The 18,165-nt window shown below is 39.7% G+C and overlaps 1 protein-coding gene across 2 annotated transcripts in view; it reads left to right on the top strand.

Annotated features, from left to right (window-relative positions):
- col6a2 (collagen, type VI, alpha 2) overlaps nt 1–18,165 on the top strand; it is a 30,662-nt gene that overhangs the window by 6,815 nt on the left and 5,682 nt on the right. For both annotated transcript variants that reach the window (XM_053634262.1, XM_053634263.1), the window contains exons 2-27: nt 9,370–9,459; nt 9,937–10,556; nt 10,710–10,730; nt 10,866–10,931; nt 11,041–11,094; nt 12,679–12,723; nt 12,825–12,851; nt 12,964–12,990; nt 13,113–13,157; nt 13,257–13,310; nt 13,401–13,463; nt 13,548–13,610; nt 13,721–13,774; nt 13,860–13,895; nt 13,985–14,047; nt 14,169–14,231; nt 14,334–14,396; nt 14,658–14,720; nt 15,645–15,695; nt 15,783–15,881; nt 16,012–16,074; nt 16,952–16,987; nt 17,075–17,120; nt 17,231–17,383; nt 17,527–17,982; nt 18,066–18,104. In XM_053634262.1, coding sequence (XP_053490237.1) covers nt 9,372–9,459; nt 9,937–10,556; nt 10,710–10,730; nt 10,866–10,931; nt 11,041–11,094; nt 12,679–12,723; nt 12,825–12,851; nt 12,964–12,990; nt 13,113–13,157; nt 13,257–13,310; nt 13,401–13,463; nt 13,548–13,610; nt 13,721–13,774; nt 13,860–13,895; nt 13,985–14,047; nt 14,169–14,231; nt 14,334–14,396; nt 14,658–14,720; nt 15,645–15,695; nt 15,783–15,881; nt 16,012–16,074; nt 16,952–16,987; nt 17,075–17,120; nt 17,231–17,383; nt 17,527–17,982; nt 18,066–18,104 — 2,458 coding nt within the window. In that variant the 5' untranslated portion in view covers nt 9,370–9,371. The remainder of the gene's footprint in view (nt 1–9,369; nt 9,460–9,936; nt 10,557–10,709; nt 10,731–10,865; nt 10,932–11,040; nt 11,095–12,678; nt 12,724–12,824; nt 12,852–12,963; nt 12,991–13,112; nt 13,158–13,256; nt 13,311–13,400; nt 13,464–13,547; nt 13,611–13,720; nt 13,775–13,859; nt 13,896–13,984; nt 14,048–14,168; nt 14,232–14,333; nt 14,397–14,657; nt 14,721–15,644; nt 15,696–15,782; nt 15,882–16,011; nt 16,075–16,951; nt 16,988–17,074; nt 17,121–17,230; nt 17,384–17,526; nt 17,983–18,065; nt 18,105–18,165) is intronic.

The raw sequence follows: 18,165 nt of genomic DNA, 5'->3' as shown, positions 1-18,165 counted from the left end.
CTCCCCTGTCCTCCTGCTGCATCCATGTTATAAGATTCTGTCACGTATCGTGACGGAGCGGAGATAGGACGGATGCAAGTGCAGTATGAACAGTTGTTTATTTTAAAAGAGAGACAGGCAGACAAATCCAAAACGTGATCCATAAACGTAATCCAAAACAGGCGAAGGTCAGGCGATCGCAAACAGGCATACACAGGGTTAAACATGAATCAAGGTCGTGGTCACGGAAAACAGGGTCGATAAATAAAACGAGAAACATGAACTATGACGAGGAACTGGGAGCAGATAATCCAGCGTGAACTAACGCTAACCATGGCCGGTGACTATGACTACTAAACGAACTAATCTACCTCTACGGTAATCTTCCGCGTGTGTGCTGGGAGGCGCGCGGTATATATGTGGACATGATCAGCGTCTAAACTGCTAACAGCTGAGGGCAATACAGACACACGTGAAATCCCAGCCAATGACAGAACAGGGAGGAGACATGACAGAAACATAAACAAAACACACGTGTCCAGATGTCACTACTGTCAACAATGGAAAAGCAGGTGCTCGCGCATTCGCGCTTAGAGCACGCTGCTTCAAGGGGAAATCATGACAAATATTATATCATCATATTGCCCAGTCCTGTGTGATCAAGCTATGGTCTGCTCAGAGTACATGTACAGTAAAATTGAGCATAAGATTTAAACAATATGAAAATGTTTGACTTGCAGTTAAGTAATCAGAATCAATATTGTCAAAAATTATATCAACTACACTAATTAGAGTAGCTAGTAAAAATTTAAGTTTATAACTGCAATTGCAAACTTAGGCATGGCTAATGGAGCTTGGTTTCAATACATGATTTGTAAATGTGAATTAGAATGTGCAGACATGGATCTTTATTAGCTCATTAGTGCTTTAATTGAGTAATAGATACAATTACTGTACATACAAGATGCACTGTGAACCTTTGACATGTATTTGGTAGAAGGACTGTACATATTGTTCTGTGTATTTATTATCCTGCAGTCGTTATGTATTTACACGTTATGTAGTCTTGCGTACTGTTATGTGCTGCACCATGTTCCTGTAGAAACGACATTTCATTCCAATGTATTCAAGCTACATAGAGGAATGACAATAAAAACCCTCTTGACTTGACTGTTCAAAGACCCTTATTACAGGATTTCATATCAAGACTAATATATGTCAGATGTGATTTCATTGTTTTGGTTTGATTGATTTCTTGCAGTATTTAACATGAAATAAATTAATGTCATCACGGGTTGTTTGTAACATGTTCTGATGGAGTAAAATTTTGAAGAGGTGGATGGTGAGCTCCATGTTGCAACTCCAATTGTTTAGTGCTTCCCAGGAGGTAGCCATAGCATGCGTCAAAATTTGGAGTGTATTTGCTAGATGTTTTTGCTAGATAAGTATGCTTTCTCAAGCATTTCCTAAACCCTCTGGGCTAACCTGTCTTTAGACAGCAGAGCTTCTATGTGGTGTTCCCAAAAACACTCAAACACCTGATCAGCAACCTGCCCATTGACAGTTACTTCTACAAAGCAATTGAGAGCCCTCAGTGAACACAGGACTAGCCTGGACACATTCCTCATCTGAGATAAGTTGATAGGTTTGTTAATATATCATGGCGTCCATATCGTTGGTAGGAGTGTTGGGTTTGGCGACAATTCAGACACCTTATACTGACCAATAACACATGCAACTCACCAACTCTTCTTACTGTAGTGATGGCTTAAGTGTGTCGTACGTGACTACAGTCTGCTGAAAGCTTTCCTTTTATTGGCTCACCTTTGCTACTTGGCATAAATTAAGGCATGTTTCATGTAAATTTGACGTATATGAAGATAATTTGGCGGGTGTGTGTGGGGGGGGGGTGATATGCAGGCGGGAGCTTGTTTCTATTCATCTGAAGCTGATTCATCACTTCCTCACTCAAATCTTTGCTTATTTTGATGTTGAATGAATTAGACATAGATTTGTTCATACATCACACATTCCATGTGCAGAAATCTGCAATAATTCTTATGATGAATAAGGGGCATTAAGATTCAAGTGCATTCAAATTCAAGTTGTATATTTAGGGCATCTTTATGACCATCAGTGCAAGTGGTAAAACTACACAGTTGCTGCAAATATAAAAAGGTGTAGGGTTTGAATGAACACATTATTAAGAGGTATGATTAAGTGAGTTGTTGTGACATCAAATCAGCCAATCAGTGAGCTGCCCACTTTTCCTCCTTTTTGGGCGGCTGTGGCTCAAGTGGCAGAGAAGGTTGACCACTAATCGTAGGGTTGGCGGTTCAATTCCCGGCCCACATGACTCCACATGCCAAAGTGTCCTTGGGCAAGACACTGAACCCCAAGTTGCTCCCGATGGCAAGCTAGCACCTTGCATGGCAGCTCTGCTACCATTGGTGTGTGCGTGTGTGTGTGTTTGTGTGTGTGTGTGTGAATGGGTGAATGAGTACCAGTGTAAAAGTTAAAAAAGTGCTATATAAGTGCAGACCATTTCCTTTAAGATCCAAGTGTGTGCAGTACTGGTTGGGGCAGCTGGTTGAAAAATAAGTGTGTGTGTGCAGCTGAAAGCTGCATTATAAAGGCTTCCCATATAAACTGACCTTTAGTGGCTACAACTGAGATATTTGTTCATATTTTTTATGGATAAAATAATCAAGGCTGTTGTTTTTAGATAGTATTTATGGGAAGTTCCTAATTGTAGTGAGTTGGTGTTACATAAATGGTGAACATCCACAAAACAGGTTGTAAGAAATGAGACCAGACTTGTAGCTTTGAGGTCTGCATATTATCCTCGTGTCCGTACTATGAGTGGGTCTCTGTTTTTTTTTCTTCCAGTCTTTAACTGTCCAGTTTCTGTGTGTTTGTGCCCACTGTAGCCTCAGATTCTTGTCTTGGCTGACAGGAGTAGAACCTGATGTCGTCTTTTGCTATCGTAACCCAGTTGCCTCAAGTTTCAGCATGCTTTTCTGCTCAGCATGGTTGTAAAGAGTGGCTATTTAGCCTAACTGAGTTACCGTAGCATCCCTGTCAGTTAGAGCCTCCTCTGTCCTCTCTCATCAACAAGGCATTTCTGATCAGAGAACTGATGCACTCTGGATTCTTTTTTCTTTTTTGCCCCATTCTTTGTAAACTCTAAGGTTGTTATTTTCATGGAAAAATCAAACCAGCCCATCTACTTTAGCACCAAGCAACCATGCCTCAATCAGTGATGTGGACATTTGATGTGCACATTAACTTGACCTGTATCTGCATGATTCTATGCATTGCACTGCTGCCACATAACTGGCTGATTGAACAATTTCATGACTGATTTTACAGATACCAATAACTAAGTTGGGTTGTACCTGCAGATAACCTGCCGATTAATAAATATTAAAGTAAATAAAAGATATACATGCAAACTGAACCAAAAAGTAACACTAGAAATAACAAATAAAAATATAGACATCCAAAATATTTTTAAAAACAAAAAAAAAACACTTCAAAATAACACAACAAAATCAGTCATTGATAGATTTTATTTAGTCTCTAGAGGGCGCTCTCCTTTTAATGACTGCGGACCCTTCTCAGCTGCTTACATAGCCGCACATATTCATAATATGTGTTCAGTGAGGGTGTATGTTAAAACTGTACGAATTTATATGCATTGAACTAAATAAATGTACTGTCTATACACAGCTACATGTGAAAGGGCTGTCATGGAATTGCATATCCACATTACTAAATGAAATTTGCAGTGTACTTACACGTGTGAAAGAGTGAACATTTTCAGAGATGATGATGAGTGCCACTGCCTGTGGGAAGAAGATTTTTTATGTCATGCTTATCCATATCCATATCCATATCCATAACAGCATGTGGGGCATACCATATAGTATATTAACCATTCAAATGTTAATCTTCATAAAGTCCTCATTAACAAATCCATACATTTTAAATTTCCATGCTGGCTAAATTCTCCCACCTGCTAGGGATATGGTCTACCGTGACCCTGTCCAGCATAAAGTGGTTAGCACATCAGCACATGGTTAGCTAGCACAGTTCTGAACATGTGTACACACATAAAAAATAAATTTTGTGGAATAACAACCAAAAAAGTCTGCTTAATTGCTGAAAAAAGGTGCTTGGTAATGACGTTCCTTAAAGTTTCCTTAAAGATTTTCAGACTTTTGAACACATTTATCTCAAAGTAATGGGACCTATTTCCTGATCAAAAATGTAGGGATGTGGTTAAAATCAGTCTCAGCAAATGAACTAAAACATACACTGTTTTGGTATTGATATAAAAATGCGGGACACATTTTTTTACATAAAGTTTCATGATTTACAAAGAAAATATAACTTTTTTTAACTTCACTTAAAAAAAAAACAATCAAAAAGATGTTTTTAAAAACAACAATGGAATAAAATGCACAAATTATTTCAATATCATTTTCATAAGTTGAATTTTAGGGGTTAGGTTTCGGGACAGCCACCTCCCAATTGAAAGTACCCAATAAATGAAGATTTTATATATATTAAGCTTACTGATATTTTAAATATTATTGTGGGTTTCAATAGATATTAGAAGAAGGATATTAGTATACTTAAATGCTTTTTAAATGTGTCGTTTGGTTGTGGGACAGCAGTTTGCACCAATTCTGTAGCATGGCCAATATAAGCCTTATATCTAGAATTATTATTACACCTAGTGGTCAAGAATGGGAACTACAGTAAGATCTAACAGGCACATTGGGGCAGGAATGCTCGCTCTATGCATATTTTGTTTTGTTTATGAGTGGGGGATGGGCAGTGGACACTATTTCCTCTTCTGTGTTCAGCTCACACACTGTGCCAATGGTGACGGCAACCTCACCTGTTGTATCATGCATAGTGGTTTTCTTTTTTCTTTTAAAATCTTTTTAAAAATAATTCTTTTATTCACTCTTTATTTGAGTGTATCAAAATGAACACTGCCATCATTTTAGTGCATAATTTTCAGCCCTTTCCCTGATTAGAGATGATGTCCCTGCTGAAAGAAACAATAGAAACACTTGTAGAATTTGTAATGGTTTTAATGGAAACTGTAATGGTCCCTGTGGGTCTCTACTGGTTATGTATTGCCAGTTGCAGTTGGTAGCATGTTATCTCTAGTGGATACCATTAAGGATCAATAATGGTAATGGTTTTAATGGTTAGCTGATGGTTTGTAATGGTATTTGTAATGGAAAACATTAGAATGTCTGCTATGGCATCTATTGTTTTTTCCTAAGCAGGGGAGATTAGCAAGTATAATCTACACTGTTATCCAGCTACCTACTGTATGTAACTAGGTTGGTAATTTGTCTTTGGAGTGCAATTTTCAGCAACCAGAGACCATTATACTTATTCCATGCTTTTAAAATGATTGCTTATAACATCTGATTTCAATAAAGTCGAAATAAATTGCAAATCTGAAAAATAAAATTCACAAATGAGGCTAATTAAACACTAAGGTGACAGATTTGTGTCAGAGATGTTCATGTCTGACTAAGGGCAGACTACATCCTTGTCTTTGAGTGTATTTGCATCAGCATCTGATATGTAGTTGCTGTCTGTCTGTCAGGAAATCTTACTGGCAGATGGAATTCGGTAGTTTAGATTGAGTGATTTTGCTGTCCCACTCTGAAAGGATCATTTTGAAGGCAGGGCTGAAGTTAACAGACATGATCTTCAGAGGCGTTCCAGGTGTGTTGAGATGGTCAATGAATTGTACAGTAGGCATATATACATCATCGACCTACCAGTCGGGTCTGTAGGTCAACTGCAGGGGTCAAGGAAGTCTTTGGTGGTGTTTCTGAGGTATCCCAAAATGCATCACACAAAGGCCTTCATTACTATGAATGTTAGGGTAACTGTTCTATCATCATCATTCAGCCCTTTGATCTAAAACTTCTCAGGAACCAGGATGATGTGTTATTCCACCACAAGCAGTTTGAAAAGATTCAGCTGGCTGGCTTCATATGCCTTGGAATAAGCACATGATAGCCTTCACCCTCCCTGGTTGGTAGCTTCCGTGTGATGGGGAGAGCTGCCTGATGGGTAAAAAATGGCCACTAAATTAGGGAGAAAATGGTGGGAAAAAATAGAAGTGGTTCATCTGGTCACATAGGTTAGGGACATTTAGGTTAGAGACAAATGTTCAAGTGTTTATTGTGTTGTTGTAATATATTGAAGGCCTCTACAGACAGAGGAGAAGTCTCTAGCACTCTATGCTTATCTGAGTGCCTCCTTCTGGGTGACCTGATTTTTTTTCTTTGGCGTTTGGCTTCTTTGTAGAAGAACAAGTTTGTGTTACCAGTCCTGAAGGCTGCCTCCTGTCTTTAACAGGAAAGCACAAACCAAACCAAGTATGGTTTGGATGCATTCATACCTGCAAATTGTCATGCTTATAACCCCATTCATGTTTATAAATCTATAGAATATAATACAATATAAACCTGATTCCCAAGACACATGAAACAATCAGGTATAAATGTGGGACATTCCTGACCAGACTTACTATGTAGTATCTCTGGCTGCTAAATAAATGTATTTATGCCATTTATTAATTTTTTTTTTTTTAAAAACAAACAAAAAAAAGGTAGTCAGTCCTTGTGAAATAACTGACATCAGACCTAAAAAAAAAAAAAAATCAGACAAAAATTCAAGCTGATCTCATAACTCTTTTACCTTGTATCTCCATAAGAAAAAGATTCTTATATTTATCAAATGTAAGTCTCATTTATACTGAATAATTATTAAAACAGGTTCAGCATTTGTACAAATCTTTCAAAAGTCAAATGTTTTTAAAAGAGCATTTTACCTTCCCCTATTTAGGTACAACAGTTTATTACAACAGAAATTAATATAGGTGTTATGAAACGTAGACTGGAGGCGGATGCAGGTGCAGGTCAAAGTCTTTAACAGTAGACAAACACAGGAAACGCGGTCTTCACCAGGAAAACAAGAAACTGGTATCGTGGCTTGAAACTAGAGCAGGGCATGAAACCAGACCGCTTAGCATGCTAACGCATTCACTATCGTAATCAAACGTAAATGGGAAACGCATCAGACGTTTGGTACAAACTATACCAACTATAATACTGTGCAAAGTGCGCAGTCACACGGGGGGTTTAAATAGCAAACCTAATCAAACCAAAACATGGACACCTGGGGCAAATCAGAGACATGATCAAACTTAATTCAATGTCCAAGCAGGAAGCGAACAAAAACAAGAGTCACGTGACCAGTCAGAAGCCATGCCGCAGTGCCATCTGCTGGCCGTGGCGTAACAGAGCCCCCCTCCAACGGGGGTCCCGGACCCCTGTGCGAGCTGTCTCTCGCTCCCACGGAAAGCAAGGCAGCCTCTGTCGGGCAGCAGAGGGGCGGAACAGCACACCCACCGGGGTTGAAAGTCAGAGCACCGCCCCAGGCGGCGCCAAAAGTGGAACGCAGGGCGCCACCCCCGGCGGCTCTGGAACACAGGGTGCCGGCTCTGGAATGCAGAGCGCCGGCGGCTCTGGAACGCTGGGAGGCGTCCCCCAGCGGGACTGGAGGGCTGGGCGGTGTCCCCAACGGGCCTGGAGGGCTGGGCGGCGTCCTCGGCTGGGCAGGGCAGCAGGACAGCTTCCTCAGCTGTGCAGGGCAGCAGGACAGCTTCCTCGGTTGGGCTGGACAGCAGGACAGCTTCCTCGGCCGTGCAGGGCAGCAGGACGGCCTCCTCTGTTGGGCTGGACAGCTTCCTCGGCTGTGCAGGACAGCAGGACGACCTCCTCGGCTGGGCTGGACAGGACAGCTTCCTCGGCCGTGCAGGGCAGCGGGACGGCCTCCTCGGCTGGGCTGGACAGCAGGACAGCTTCCTTCGCTGTGCAGGGCAGCGGGACGGCCTCCTCTGTTGGGCTGGACAGCAGGACGGCCTCCTCAGCCGCCTCAAGCTGTCGCTCTGAGGTCGCCATGTTGACCTCAGGTGGGAGCTCCACAACTGAGACCTCCCCGTAGGCCTCAGGCTGGAGCTCTGCTGTCCTCATTGCCCCCCCAAAAAAAATTTCTGGGCCAGCCTTCACCTCTGGACTGCGCAGCATGGTGCACCTCCCCTGCAGTGGGAAGCCCCAGATGCTCAGGTCACTTTGCTGGCTGCGTGGCGCTGTACAGTTCCCCTGCCGTGGGAAGCCCCAGATGCTCAGATCATTTTGCTGGCTGCGTTGCACGGCGTCGCTCTTCGGCGGCGGGGACGGAGTAAATGGCGCGAGGGACGACGCGGCGCGCAGCTCGGCTTTGCACTGAGCAATTTCCTCTTCAAGCTGTTTGCTCATCTCCAGGGACGAACGGTAAAGCGCCCAAATCCTGGCCTCTTCGGCGGCGCTCATGGCTACCTGCTGCTTCCGCATCTTGGGCGCAGTATTCTGTTACGAAACGTAGACTGGAGGTGGATGCAGGTGCAGGTCAAAGTCTTTATTAACAGTAGACAAACAAACACAGGAAACGCGGTCTTCACCAGGAAAACAAGAAACTGGTATCGTGGCTTGAAACTAGAGCAGGGCATGAAACCAGACCGCTTAACATGCTAACGCATTCACTATCGTACTCAAACATAACTAGGACCCACATCAGCCGTTTGGTACAAACTGTACCAACTATAAGACTGCGCGAAGTGCGCAGTCACACGGGGGGGGGGTTTAAATAGCAAACCTAATGAAACCAAAACATGGACACCTGGGGCAAATCAGAGACATGATCAAACTTAATTCAATGTCCAAGCGGGAAGCGAACGAAAACAAAAGAGTCACGTGACCAGTCAGAAGCCGTGCCGCAGTGCCATCTGCTGGCCGTGGCGTAACAATAGGCTAACAGCACTAGTCTGAAAAGGAGAACTCCAGTGCAGGCAAGAGAAAATAACTGACCACTAACTTCTTGAGGACTTGAGGAATGCTTTGTCAGGCAACTACTCATCACTATGAGGAACTGTAGCAACTGTGAACTTTACGATGACCTAGAGTAAAGTTTTCTTACTCTTAATTAATTTGTTTAATAATGAGTGACCTTAATTACGTTTAAGATATGGTACAGAAAAGCTCTTTCCATGAGGAAATTTGACGACAAAAGAGGTTGCCATTGCTTCTTGAGCATTAGCACATCTATGCTCCTGAACAATTCACTTAACCTGCTATTGAGTTGGAAGATATGTTTTCGTGCTATTTTGAATTTTATTCAGGAAAATACTAACTAGAATACTTTTTGTGGAGGGCCCATATTGTGGTGATTTCAAAGGTGTTTCATTTTTAAAGGTGTTTAAAATTGGTAAAACTACAGTATCACTTATCATGTGTTTTCCTTCAGGAATGTGGAAAAGGAGGATGATGCTGTTTAAAGCGATTATCCTGTGCTTACTGTACATGGCATCGGTCGGCCAGGCGCTGGACTGTCACCGTGAGTGCTGCCCACTTGACTGATCACTCAACTGCTTCACTGGTTGATATATTTAGTGTGTAACAGCAAATTATTCAGTTGACCATGAAATACATTTTTAATGGTAACTTACAGTCTTTCAGTTATTAATAATTATTTTTCTGTCCTTGAATTTGCTCTAATTGTGGCAGGTAATATACTATTTAATACATTTACATAAATATACAGTTAAAATACAGTTCAAATCATTTGAAGTTTTGGAATGTTTTTCATATATATGAGCTATAATGTAATATTAATATATTACAAATAACTACAACACTATAAGTTTGTAGTAAATTAATAAATAGTTTTTATAATATATGCTGGTGATATTGTATGATATTAATATTGCTTGTACAATATTATGCTGTAATACTTTGTTTTATTTATTTTATTTATTCTTTCACAGTGCTTTCGTATTCATAATTGAGGTTCTGTATGTTTTATATTCTCCAGAAATAGAAGAATGCCCCATAGACCTGTACTTCGTTATCGATACATCAGAGACCATAGCTCTGCAGGAACCTCCACCAGGTAGCCTGGTTGACAGTGTCACAAATTTCACTAAGAAATTTGTTGAAAAGCTGGAAGACGTAGAGTACAAGAACAAGGTGAAGATTAGTTGGTCTGTGGGTGGACTCCACTTCTCCATGACACAACCGATCATTAGCAAACTCACCAACAAGGCTGAGTTCATCAACAAATTAAAGCAGATCCGCTACTTAGGCAAGGGCACCTACATCGATTGCGCCATCAAGAAAATGACTGAGGAGATTACGAGCAAAAGTATTGATACTACCAGCCAGAACAAGACACAGCGCTTTGCAGTTGTCATCACAGACGGCCATGTGACTGGGAGCCCCTGTGAAGGCATCAAGGTGGCAGCAGAGCAGGCTCGGGACAAAGGCATTAAGATATTTTCCATCGCATCATCCAACAACCTGGAGGAAATAGGCCTTAGAGAAATTGCTAATTCTCCTGTTGGGGTTTACCGCAGCAACTACATGGCCGTCGATCTCTCCAAAGGACGACCTGAAATTTTAACAGACCATATTGACCGCATTTACAACACCATGGTAACGTCTCGCTCCATACCTTGGCTTTGAATGTTCTTCTCTGTCAAACTGAGTTGAACTTAGTTTGCCCACCTTTAGCACTTTGTTTGCTCTTTGAGAGCGAGTTTATGTGAGTGACTAGTTTTAATCTGCCTCCTTTTTGTTTTTCTGCAGCTACATCAAGCTTATCAAGAGGTAAGATCCCTTGAGTCATTTCTCTTGTAATATACCAAAACCACCATATGCTCTCTGTTAGTAATGGATTGTTATACAAATGCACGAATAGAGAATCAAAGCCCTATTTTACCTTTAATTGTGTCTTTCTGACAGTGCTACAGTGTGAAATGCCTGCAGACACCTGGACCTCCTGGTCCAGTTGGTCCCAGGGGACAGAAAGTGAGTTGGGGACATCATCAAATTCACTACATTTAATCACCAGTGCAGATGCTGTTATGTAATTTTTTTTTTAATGTTGTGCACTCTCATCCTTTAATGCCGATTACAGGGTGCCAAAGGAGACAGCGGATCTCCGGGTCTCAAAGGTGAAAGAGGTCACCCTGTGAGTACAAACTATTGCGTTTGAGCCACATATTCTCACATAAACCATAATAATATTGTCTCTTTAAATGTCAAACTATAGGTATTTCAACAGAGTCTTAAACCAACACTTTGTAGAACAGATAGTATAAGAGTGCTGTTTGTGTACAGCAGATATGTTCACCAGTCACTTTTTTTGCAAGTCTGAGCGAAGTGAATGCTTCAGTTTCAGTTAACACTAAAGTCATTAGGTACACACTGTACACGGTAGAGCATTTCTCAAGTTTAATGTTAAAACCTGTACACACTAAATCTAACAAAATAAGTAATGAACAAAGGTATTACAACTTTAAAACATGTTTGTATCCAGCATATTTTGATCAAATACAACTATTCACCTGTACCCTGGTCAAAACATCCCGAATAAAGGCAGGGCTAAACTTAAACATCTAAATAATATATCTATGCATAATTTAACATTGCTTACCATTAATTATACTTTATTCATTATACCAATCTATACATATATCAGTAATATATAATATCAATAAGACTTGGCTATTAACAAAGCTGTTTTGATATTGTGGGTGTTGCTTTAGGTTAGGCATTTGGGACACACTTTGTTTTGGAGGAGCCATACCAAACCTTACACCACTGCAAGCTTCACATTAAGTGTTGCTGCATGTTATTTAATTTATTGAAGTTATTTAATGTTATTTAGTGGGTATTGATGCCCCAATTACATTTTTTAATTTTTAATTAATTCATTTATTTATTTGTAAATTAGTGTAAATCCTAAATGGGTAGTAATGTGAATAAGTAGGGTAGCTATTAGTTTTACTACATTTACCTGTAGCAAGTCAGCTACTTTGCAAATAAAGTTTTTGTTTCAGATCGTCAACCCCGCCCCCCCATGACACTGGCCTTAGAAAGAAAGAAATTGTTGGATTCCAGAAAATTAATACAAATGATGTTATGATGTGTGTGTATATATATATATATATATATATATATATATATATATATATATATATATATATATATATATATATATAATGAAGTAAAGTTGTATTAGTAAACAGAAATGTACAAATGTATTAAACAATTTAAATTAATTAAATTAAGAAAAATATTGGACAAAATAAAATAAAAAATTGGTCAAAAATTGTTTTCATTGTTATATTCGGTGGCACACAGAAAATTATTCACATCTCATTTCATGTGAAGTTGCGCTACATTTTGTGTAGACTGTTGTGTTGTGTTTTATGGTAATCCATGTATTGCCATAGATTCAGTAGTTTATTTGGAAAGGTGATAAACAAGCCTTTAGCATTTACTTGTAAATGTAATATACTACTAATTACTAATTTTGCTCATGTTAGATTTTTGACTTGCATTCAATTCGGTGAGGAACATATTCTAACTTATAGAAGAGTTTGGGACATGGGACATATCTGTCTTTACTTGGGACTTGTAAACTTGAGCGTTTACCTCTGGGATTATAATAAAACCTTGAGGAATCAGGACTGCCAGGTGAGATTTATAATGGGCATGAACCTACAGCGCTGTGATACGATGTTTAATTTTATTCTGTGTTTATTTACAGGGTGATCCTGGTATTGAAGGTCCTATTGGTTACCCTGGATCAAAAGTAAGTGTTTTATAATATACATTCATCGTTTTTCAGTGACGATTCCAGATATTATATGTGTCTGACCATTTTTTTTCTGTTTTCACCTTCTCTTGTTTTAGGGAGAACGTGGTTCCAAAGGTGAAAAGGTAGGACTTTTTTATTTTTTATATGGCATATAAAAATAACTACAGGAATTAAATACTTAATGCAAATACATGCAAATATTTAATAAATTATTTTGATTTCTTTCTATTATAGGGAGAACTTGGCTCACAAGGAAGGAAGGTAAGGTCATACATTATTCAGCCTTTGTAGCTCATACATTTAATACAGATAAAACATTCAAATTATTAAGTTCTAGCACTTTCAAGTAATACCATGTTATTTGATGTCTCCTGTTGTATTAGGGAGTTGCAGGGGTGCCAGGACGCAATGGCACTGATGGTCAGAAGGTGAGAGTGGTAGATTGAAATGGATTCAATTTAATATTTAAAAAATAATCATTTTAATTGAGTCATCAATAAAAAAAACAAACATAATAATTTTTGCAGGGCAAAATTGGCCGCATTGGGGCTCCTGGTTGTAAAGGTGAACCAGGTGACAAGGTATGTGTGTGATGTGCCTTATGGAAACAAAAACCTGACAGATACACAGTATAATTACTGTGTTATTATAGTTGTTTACCCTATTAACAGGGTCCTAATGGTTATCCTGGAGATGCAGGAGACAGTGGCCCAAAGGGAGCTTCTGGAGAGAAGGTATTAGATTAATTTGACATTTTAAAAAAAATGAAGTTTTTGTATTTTTACTGTGCAATGAACTGAAATCCCCTTTGCTTCTAGGGAGATCCAGGTCGGCCTGGGAGAACAGGGCCACCTGGCCTACCAGGAGATCCTGGACCCAAGGTACATTAAATAAGTTAAAGAGAAGAATTAATTCATTAATTAATGCATACTACTACTACTACTACTACTAATAATAATAATAATAATAACAATAATCACACTTCCTGCAGGGTGAGAGAGGTAGTCCAGGCACGCCAGGAATCCCTGGGCAGAAGGGCCCTAAAGTTAGTATTTGCATATTTATTTTCCTGCTATTTTATTTATATTAAGATATGTTCCTACTTATAACACTTTCATTTTGTTTTCCAGGGGACAGCTGGAGGCCCTGGCCCTAAAGGCGACCCTGTAAGTAAAAAGCTGTATTGCCACCTCTCTCTATCCACAATGATGTGGACATACAAGTCTGAAAGCTGACCGTTTCTTTTTCTTGATAGGGAAGAAGAGGAGACTATGGACTAAAGGGAGCTCAAGGACCAGATGGGGCACCTGGAGAAAAGGTAGGTGCTGTTTAGCATGGTTTAGCCATGTGTATTAGGGGAATTATATTATCTCGGCAACCGATTCCACTGAAACAGAGCAGTAAGAAACTCATAAGTGAGAAATGGATATGTGTTTCAGGGTGAACCAGGTTCTGAAGGTCCAAGAGGGTCTCCAGGTGATGTTGGCAATAAAGGAACCAAGGTAATTATTATAATTACAAGGATTTTATTATTATTATTATTATTATTACAAGTATTCTTAATCAATTCAGAGCTAAAGGTTATATTTTATGAATGTGTTTAGGGAGATCCAGGACTTCCAGGACCAAGAGGTCCACCAGGACTAACAGGAGAGCCAGGAAGAAATGTAAGACCACAACACAATCTACTGTGTAACTCTGCAGTGAGAATGTGAATGTGAACAGCTCCAAAAATGTAAAATAATAATAATAATAATAGTTTTAGTCATATTATTCCTGTTGGAATCAGAAAGGAGTAAGTGTTACAAAACAACTTTTCTGGTTTTGGATTTTGTATTACATTTTATCGGTATTGAATTTTGGGCTTTATATTGGAGGAGCTGATCTTAAAATATTAAGAAATCTTAAATGGTCTTTCTTTGTGTTAGGGGAGCCGTGGTGACCCTGGTGATCCTGGCCCAAGAGGCGACCCAGGACCCCCAGGACCAATCGTACGTCCAACATTCCAACAAATCTCAAAAAAAAAAAATCTTCCCATATACACAAACAACATGAAGTGCTTTGTACAGCATTTAGATCCTGTGAAAAAAATTGACCAGGCAGAAAAAGACAATTTGCTGAAGGGCAAAGGAAAATGGGATATGAAAGGCACGCATATGTCTTGGGTCACGGTTACATTAGTTTCTACATGAATTTGGAGGAAAAATTTGCCTTGTTGTTTTTTACTGCTGTTTGATGCACATCTGTAAACATTAAAAAAGAAAGAAATGCCAACCAAATAATAATGTAATATGTAACGCACATAGACTGGACAGCAGATTATGCTAACTCTGTGCTAACATTTATGCTATATTACAGTTAAATATCACTTCATCCACTACATATTTTATTATTTATGCTATTATTATGTCATTTGTACACATAAGAATGAATGAAATGCAGTTTGTTACTGATATTAATTATTCATGGAGTATCATTAAAAATACAGAGTTTTTGGCTTTTTTTGCCATGTGTTTATCTGTGTATCTAAAACAATACACATCTTATCTCAATATATGATAGTCAGTCTTGTGCATGAAGGACATTTATAGCAGTCGACTATTATTTATTATTATGTAAAGAGATTTCTATTATTTTAATATATATATATTCTGAAGAGTGAGATGACATCACTGCTGAATTGTGTTCAGGTCTGAGTTTGTTTTTAAATACACTGTATAAAAGTGTGAATATTTAAGTGTTATATCATCATAGACTGAGGTTCTACTGATCATGGTAAACCCCCTTTTGTGTTCTGTTGTTTTCTGAATTAACATGCTTAGTTTACTTTTGCTAATTTGCTAACTGTACCTAGTTTGTTTCTATCGCTATCATCTGACTGTTTTAAGTGCATGTTACTGTATCTAATACCACAGGGTGACAGTGGCAGACAAGGATTCAGCTACCCTGGACCAAGAGGACCAACGGTACTGTAACTCCTATTTAGTTCAGTATGTAGAATTTATATTACTTTATATGAAGTCATTCCTGCAACTTGTTAATATCTTCTGCAGGGTGACCTAGGAGATAAAGGTAGGCCTGGAGCTCGGGGAAGCAGAGGAGACTGCGGTCCAAAGGGAGCGCCAGGACAGAAAGGAGTACCAGGAGAGCCCGTGAGCAAACCTTCATCTACTAGATTTATTTTCCTCTACTGTTCAGATCATCAGAAATGTCCATGTATGGGGGATTGGTAGTTACTGTGTATATGAAGAATAAGGATGTTCTTTATGTTCATTATTTTAGGGAGAGCCTGGATCTCAAGGTGAGCCTGGACCAAGGGGGCCTTCAGGAGACCCAGGTCGAGATGTAAGTAGATCCTCTGGACAATACTGAGATATGGTTATAGATAATACACTATAGTACTATAAACAGAAATTATACAGGCATAATACCCTCACTGTCTACTTTATTAGGAACACATGTACACCTGCCTATTCATGCAATCATCCAATCATGTGCCAGCACTGATCCTGTGTCCACTGTAGCCTCAGATCCCTGTTCATGACTAACGGGAGTGGAACCCGATGTGGTCTTCACTGTTGTAGACCATCTGCCTCAGTGTTCAATATATTGCACATTTGAGATGCTTTTCTGCTCCCCACGGTTGTAAAGAGTGATTATTTGAGTTCCTGTAGCAGTGTCAGCTCGAACCAGTCTGGCCATTCATCTCTGACCTCCCTCATTAACAAGACTTGCAGAACTGCTACTTATTGGATGTTTTTTTTGTTGTTGTTTTGACACCATTCTGTGAAATGAATGTGCATGAAAATCTCACGTCATCAGCAAATATCTGAAATACTCAAACCAGTCTGTCTGGCACCGACAACCATGCCATGATTCCATTGTTGTCCAAGAGTGAGGTCACTATTTTCCCCATTCTGATGGTTGACGTGAACATTAACTGAAGCTCTTGGCCTGTATCTGCATGATTTTATACACTGCACTGCTGCCATATAATAGGCTGATTAGATCATTACATTAATGTTTTCCTAATAAAGTGGTTAGTGAGTGCATTCTAATGAGACTATGATCAACATCATAGGATGCTAAATATCCACTGCAAACCTTACCAGGATAAAGCATTTACTGAAGAAGAAAAAGGAAGAATAAAAGAAAGTCAAATATGAGGTCAGTTAAAGACGTTTTTGGCTTTGTGCTTAGATCTCAACCTTCTTTTTGACAGGGTGATCGTGGTCCAGAGGGAGACCCAGGCCTTACAGTAAGTACAGTCCTAGAATCTTTATTTTCCAGGATTTATCTTGCGATCGGTTTAGTTTAGTAATTTGGATATTTTACATCTCCTCAGGATTGTGATGTCATGAGCTATATCAGAGAGACCTGTGGGTGTTGTGGTAAGTGACTTTTCCTGTGTCAGTCTAATTGAAATAAAGTCCATAGAAACTATTTTGACTTTCGGCTACTGTACTTACTCTTTCCCGCGCTCTTCTCTTGGCTGTTTCAGATTGTGAGAAGAGATGTGGAGCTCTGGATATTGTATTTGTGATTGACAGCTCTGAGAGTGTGGGACTAACAAACTTCACCCTGGAGAAGAACTTTGTAATCAGCACCATCAACAGATTGGGCTCAATAGCTAAGGACCCCCACTCAGAGATAGGCAGGCGCAATTTACAACTACACCTAACAGCATAATCAAAAAAAGTATATGAAGGTTATATACTGTAGGTGAATGAAGGTATATGTAGGTGTGTGTGTTCTGTCATTAAGGCTGCCAACGTTGTGCTGTCTTTTTTTTTGCAGGAACACGTGTTGGTGTGGTCCAGTACAGTCACAGCGGTACGTTCCAGGCCATCCAGCTAAACGACTCCAAGATCGATTCCCTTTCTGCTTTCAAAGATGCTGTGAAGAATCTGGAGTGGATTGCTGGTGGCACATGGACTCCATCTGCCCTGAAATTTGCCTATGACAACCTGATTCGTGATAGTCGACGTTCCAAGGCTAAAGTGACAGTGGTGGTGATCACAGATGGTCGCTTTGATCCCCGGGATCAAGACTCACTGCTAAATTACCTCTGCACGGATGACAGAATTGATGTAAATGCCATTGGTGTTGGAGACATGTTTGAAAAGGAAGAGGAATCTGAGAGTTTGAAGTCTATTGCCTGTGACAAGCAAGACAGGGTGATGGGCATGAAGCGGTTTGCTGACCTGGTGGCCGAAGAATTCATTGACAGGATTGAGACTGTTCTCTGTCCGAGTAAGTTGTCCATCTGCAAACATGCACCCTCATCTCCATTAAATGTGGATATACAGTATATAACTATCTTTTTATTGTTTCAGACCCGGTGATTGTCTGCCCTGACCTTCCATGCAAATCTGGTAAGATTCTTTGAATTTTTACAGGGTCCCTGGAAATACTCTGCTGTCTGTCATTTCTAAA

The sequence above is a fragment of the Ictalurus furcatus genome, chromosome 10, assembly GCF_023375685.1.
Source record: "Ictalurus furcatus strain D&B chromosome 10, Billie_1.0, whole genome shotgun sequence".
Classification (NCBI taxonomy): Eukaryota; Metazoa; Chordata; class Actinopteri; order Siluriformes; family Ictaluridae; genus Ictalurus; species Ictalurus furcatus.
The sequence above is the reverse complement of the archived record's forward strand: the minus strand, read 5'-3'. Positions and strand labels throughout refer to the sequence as shown.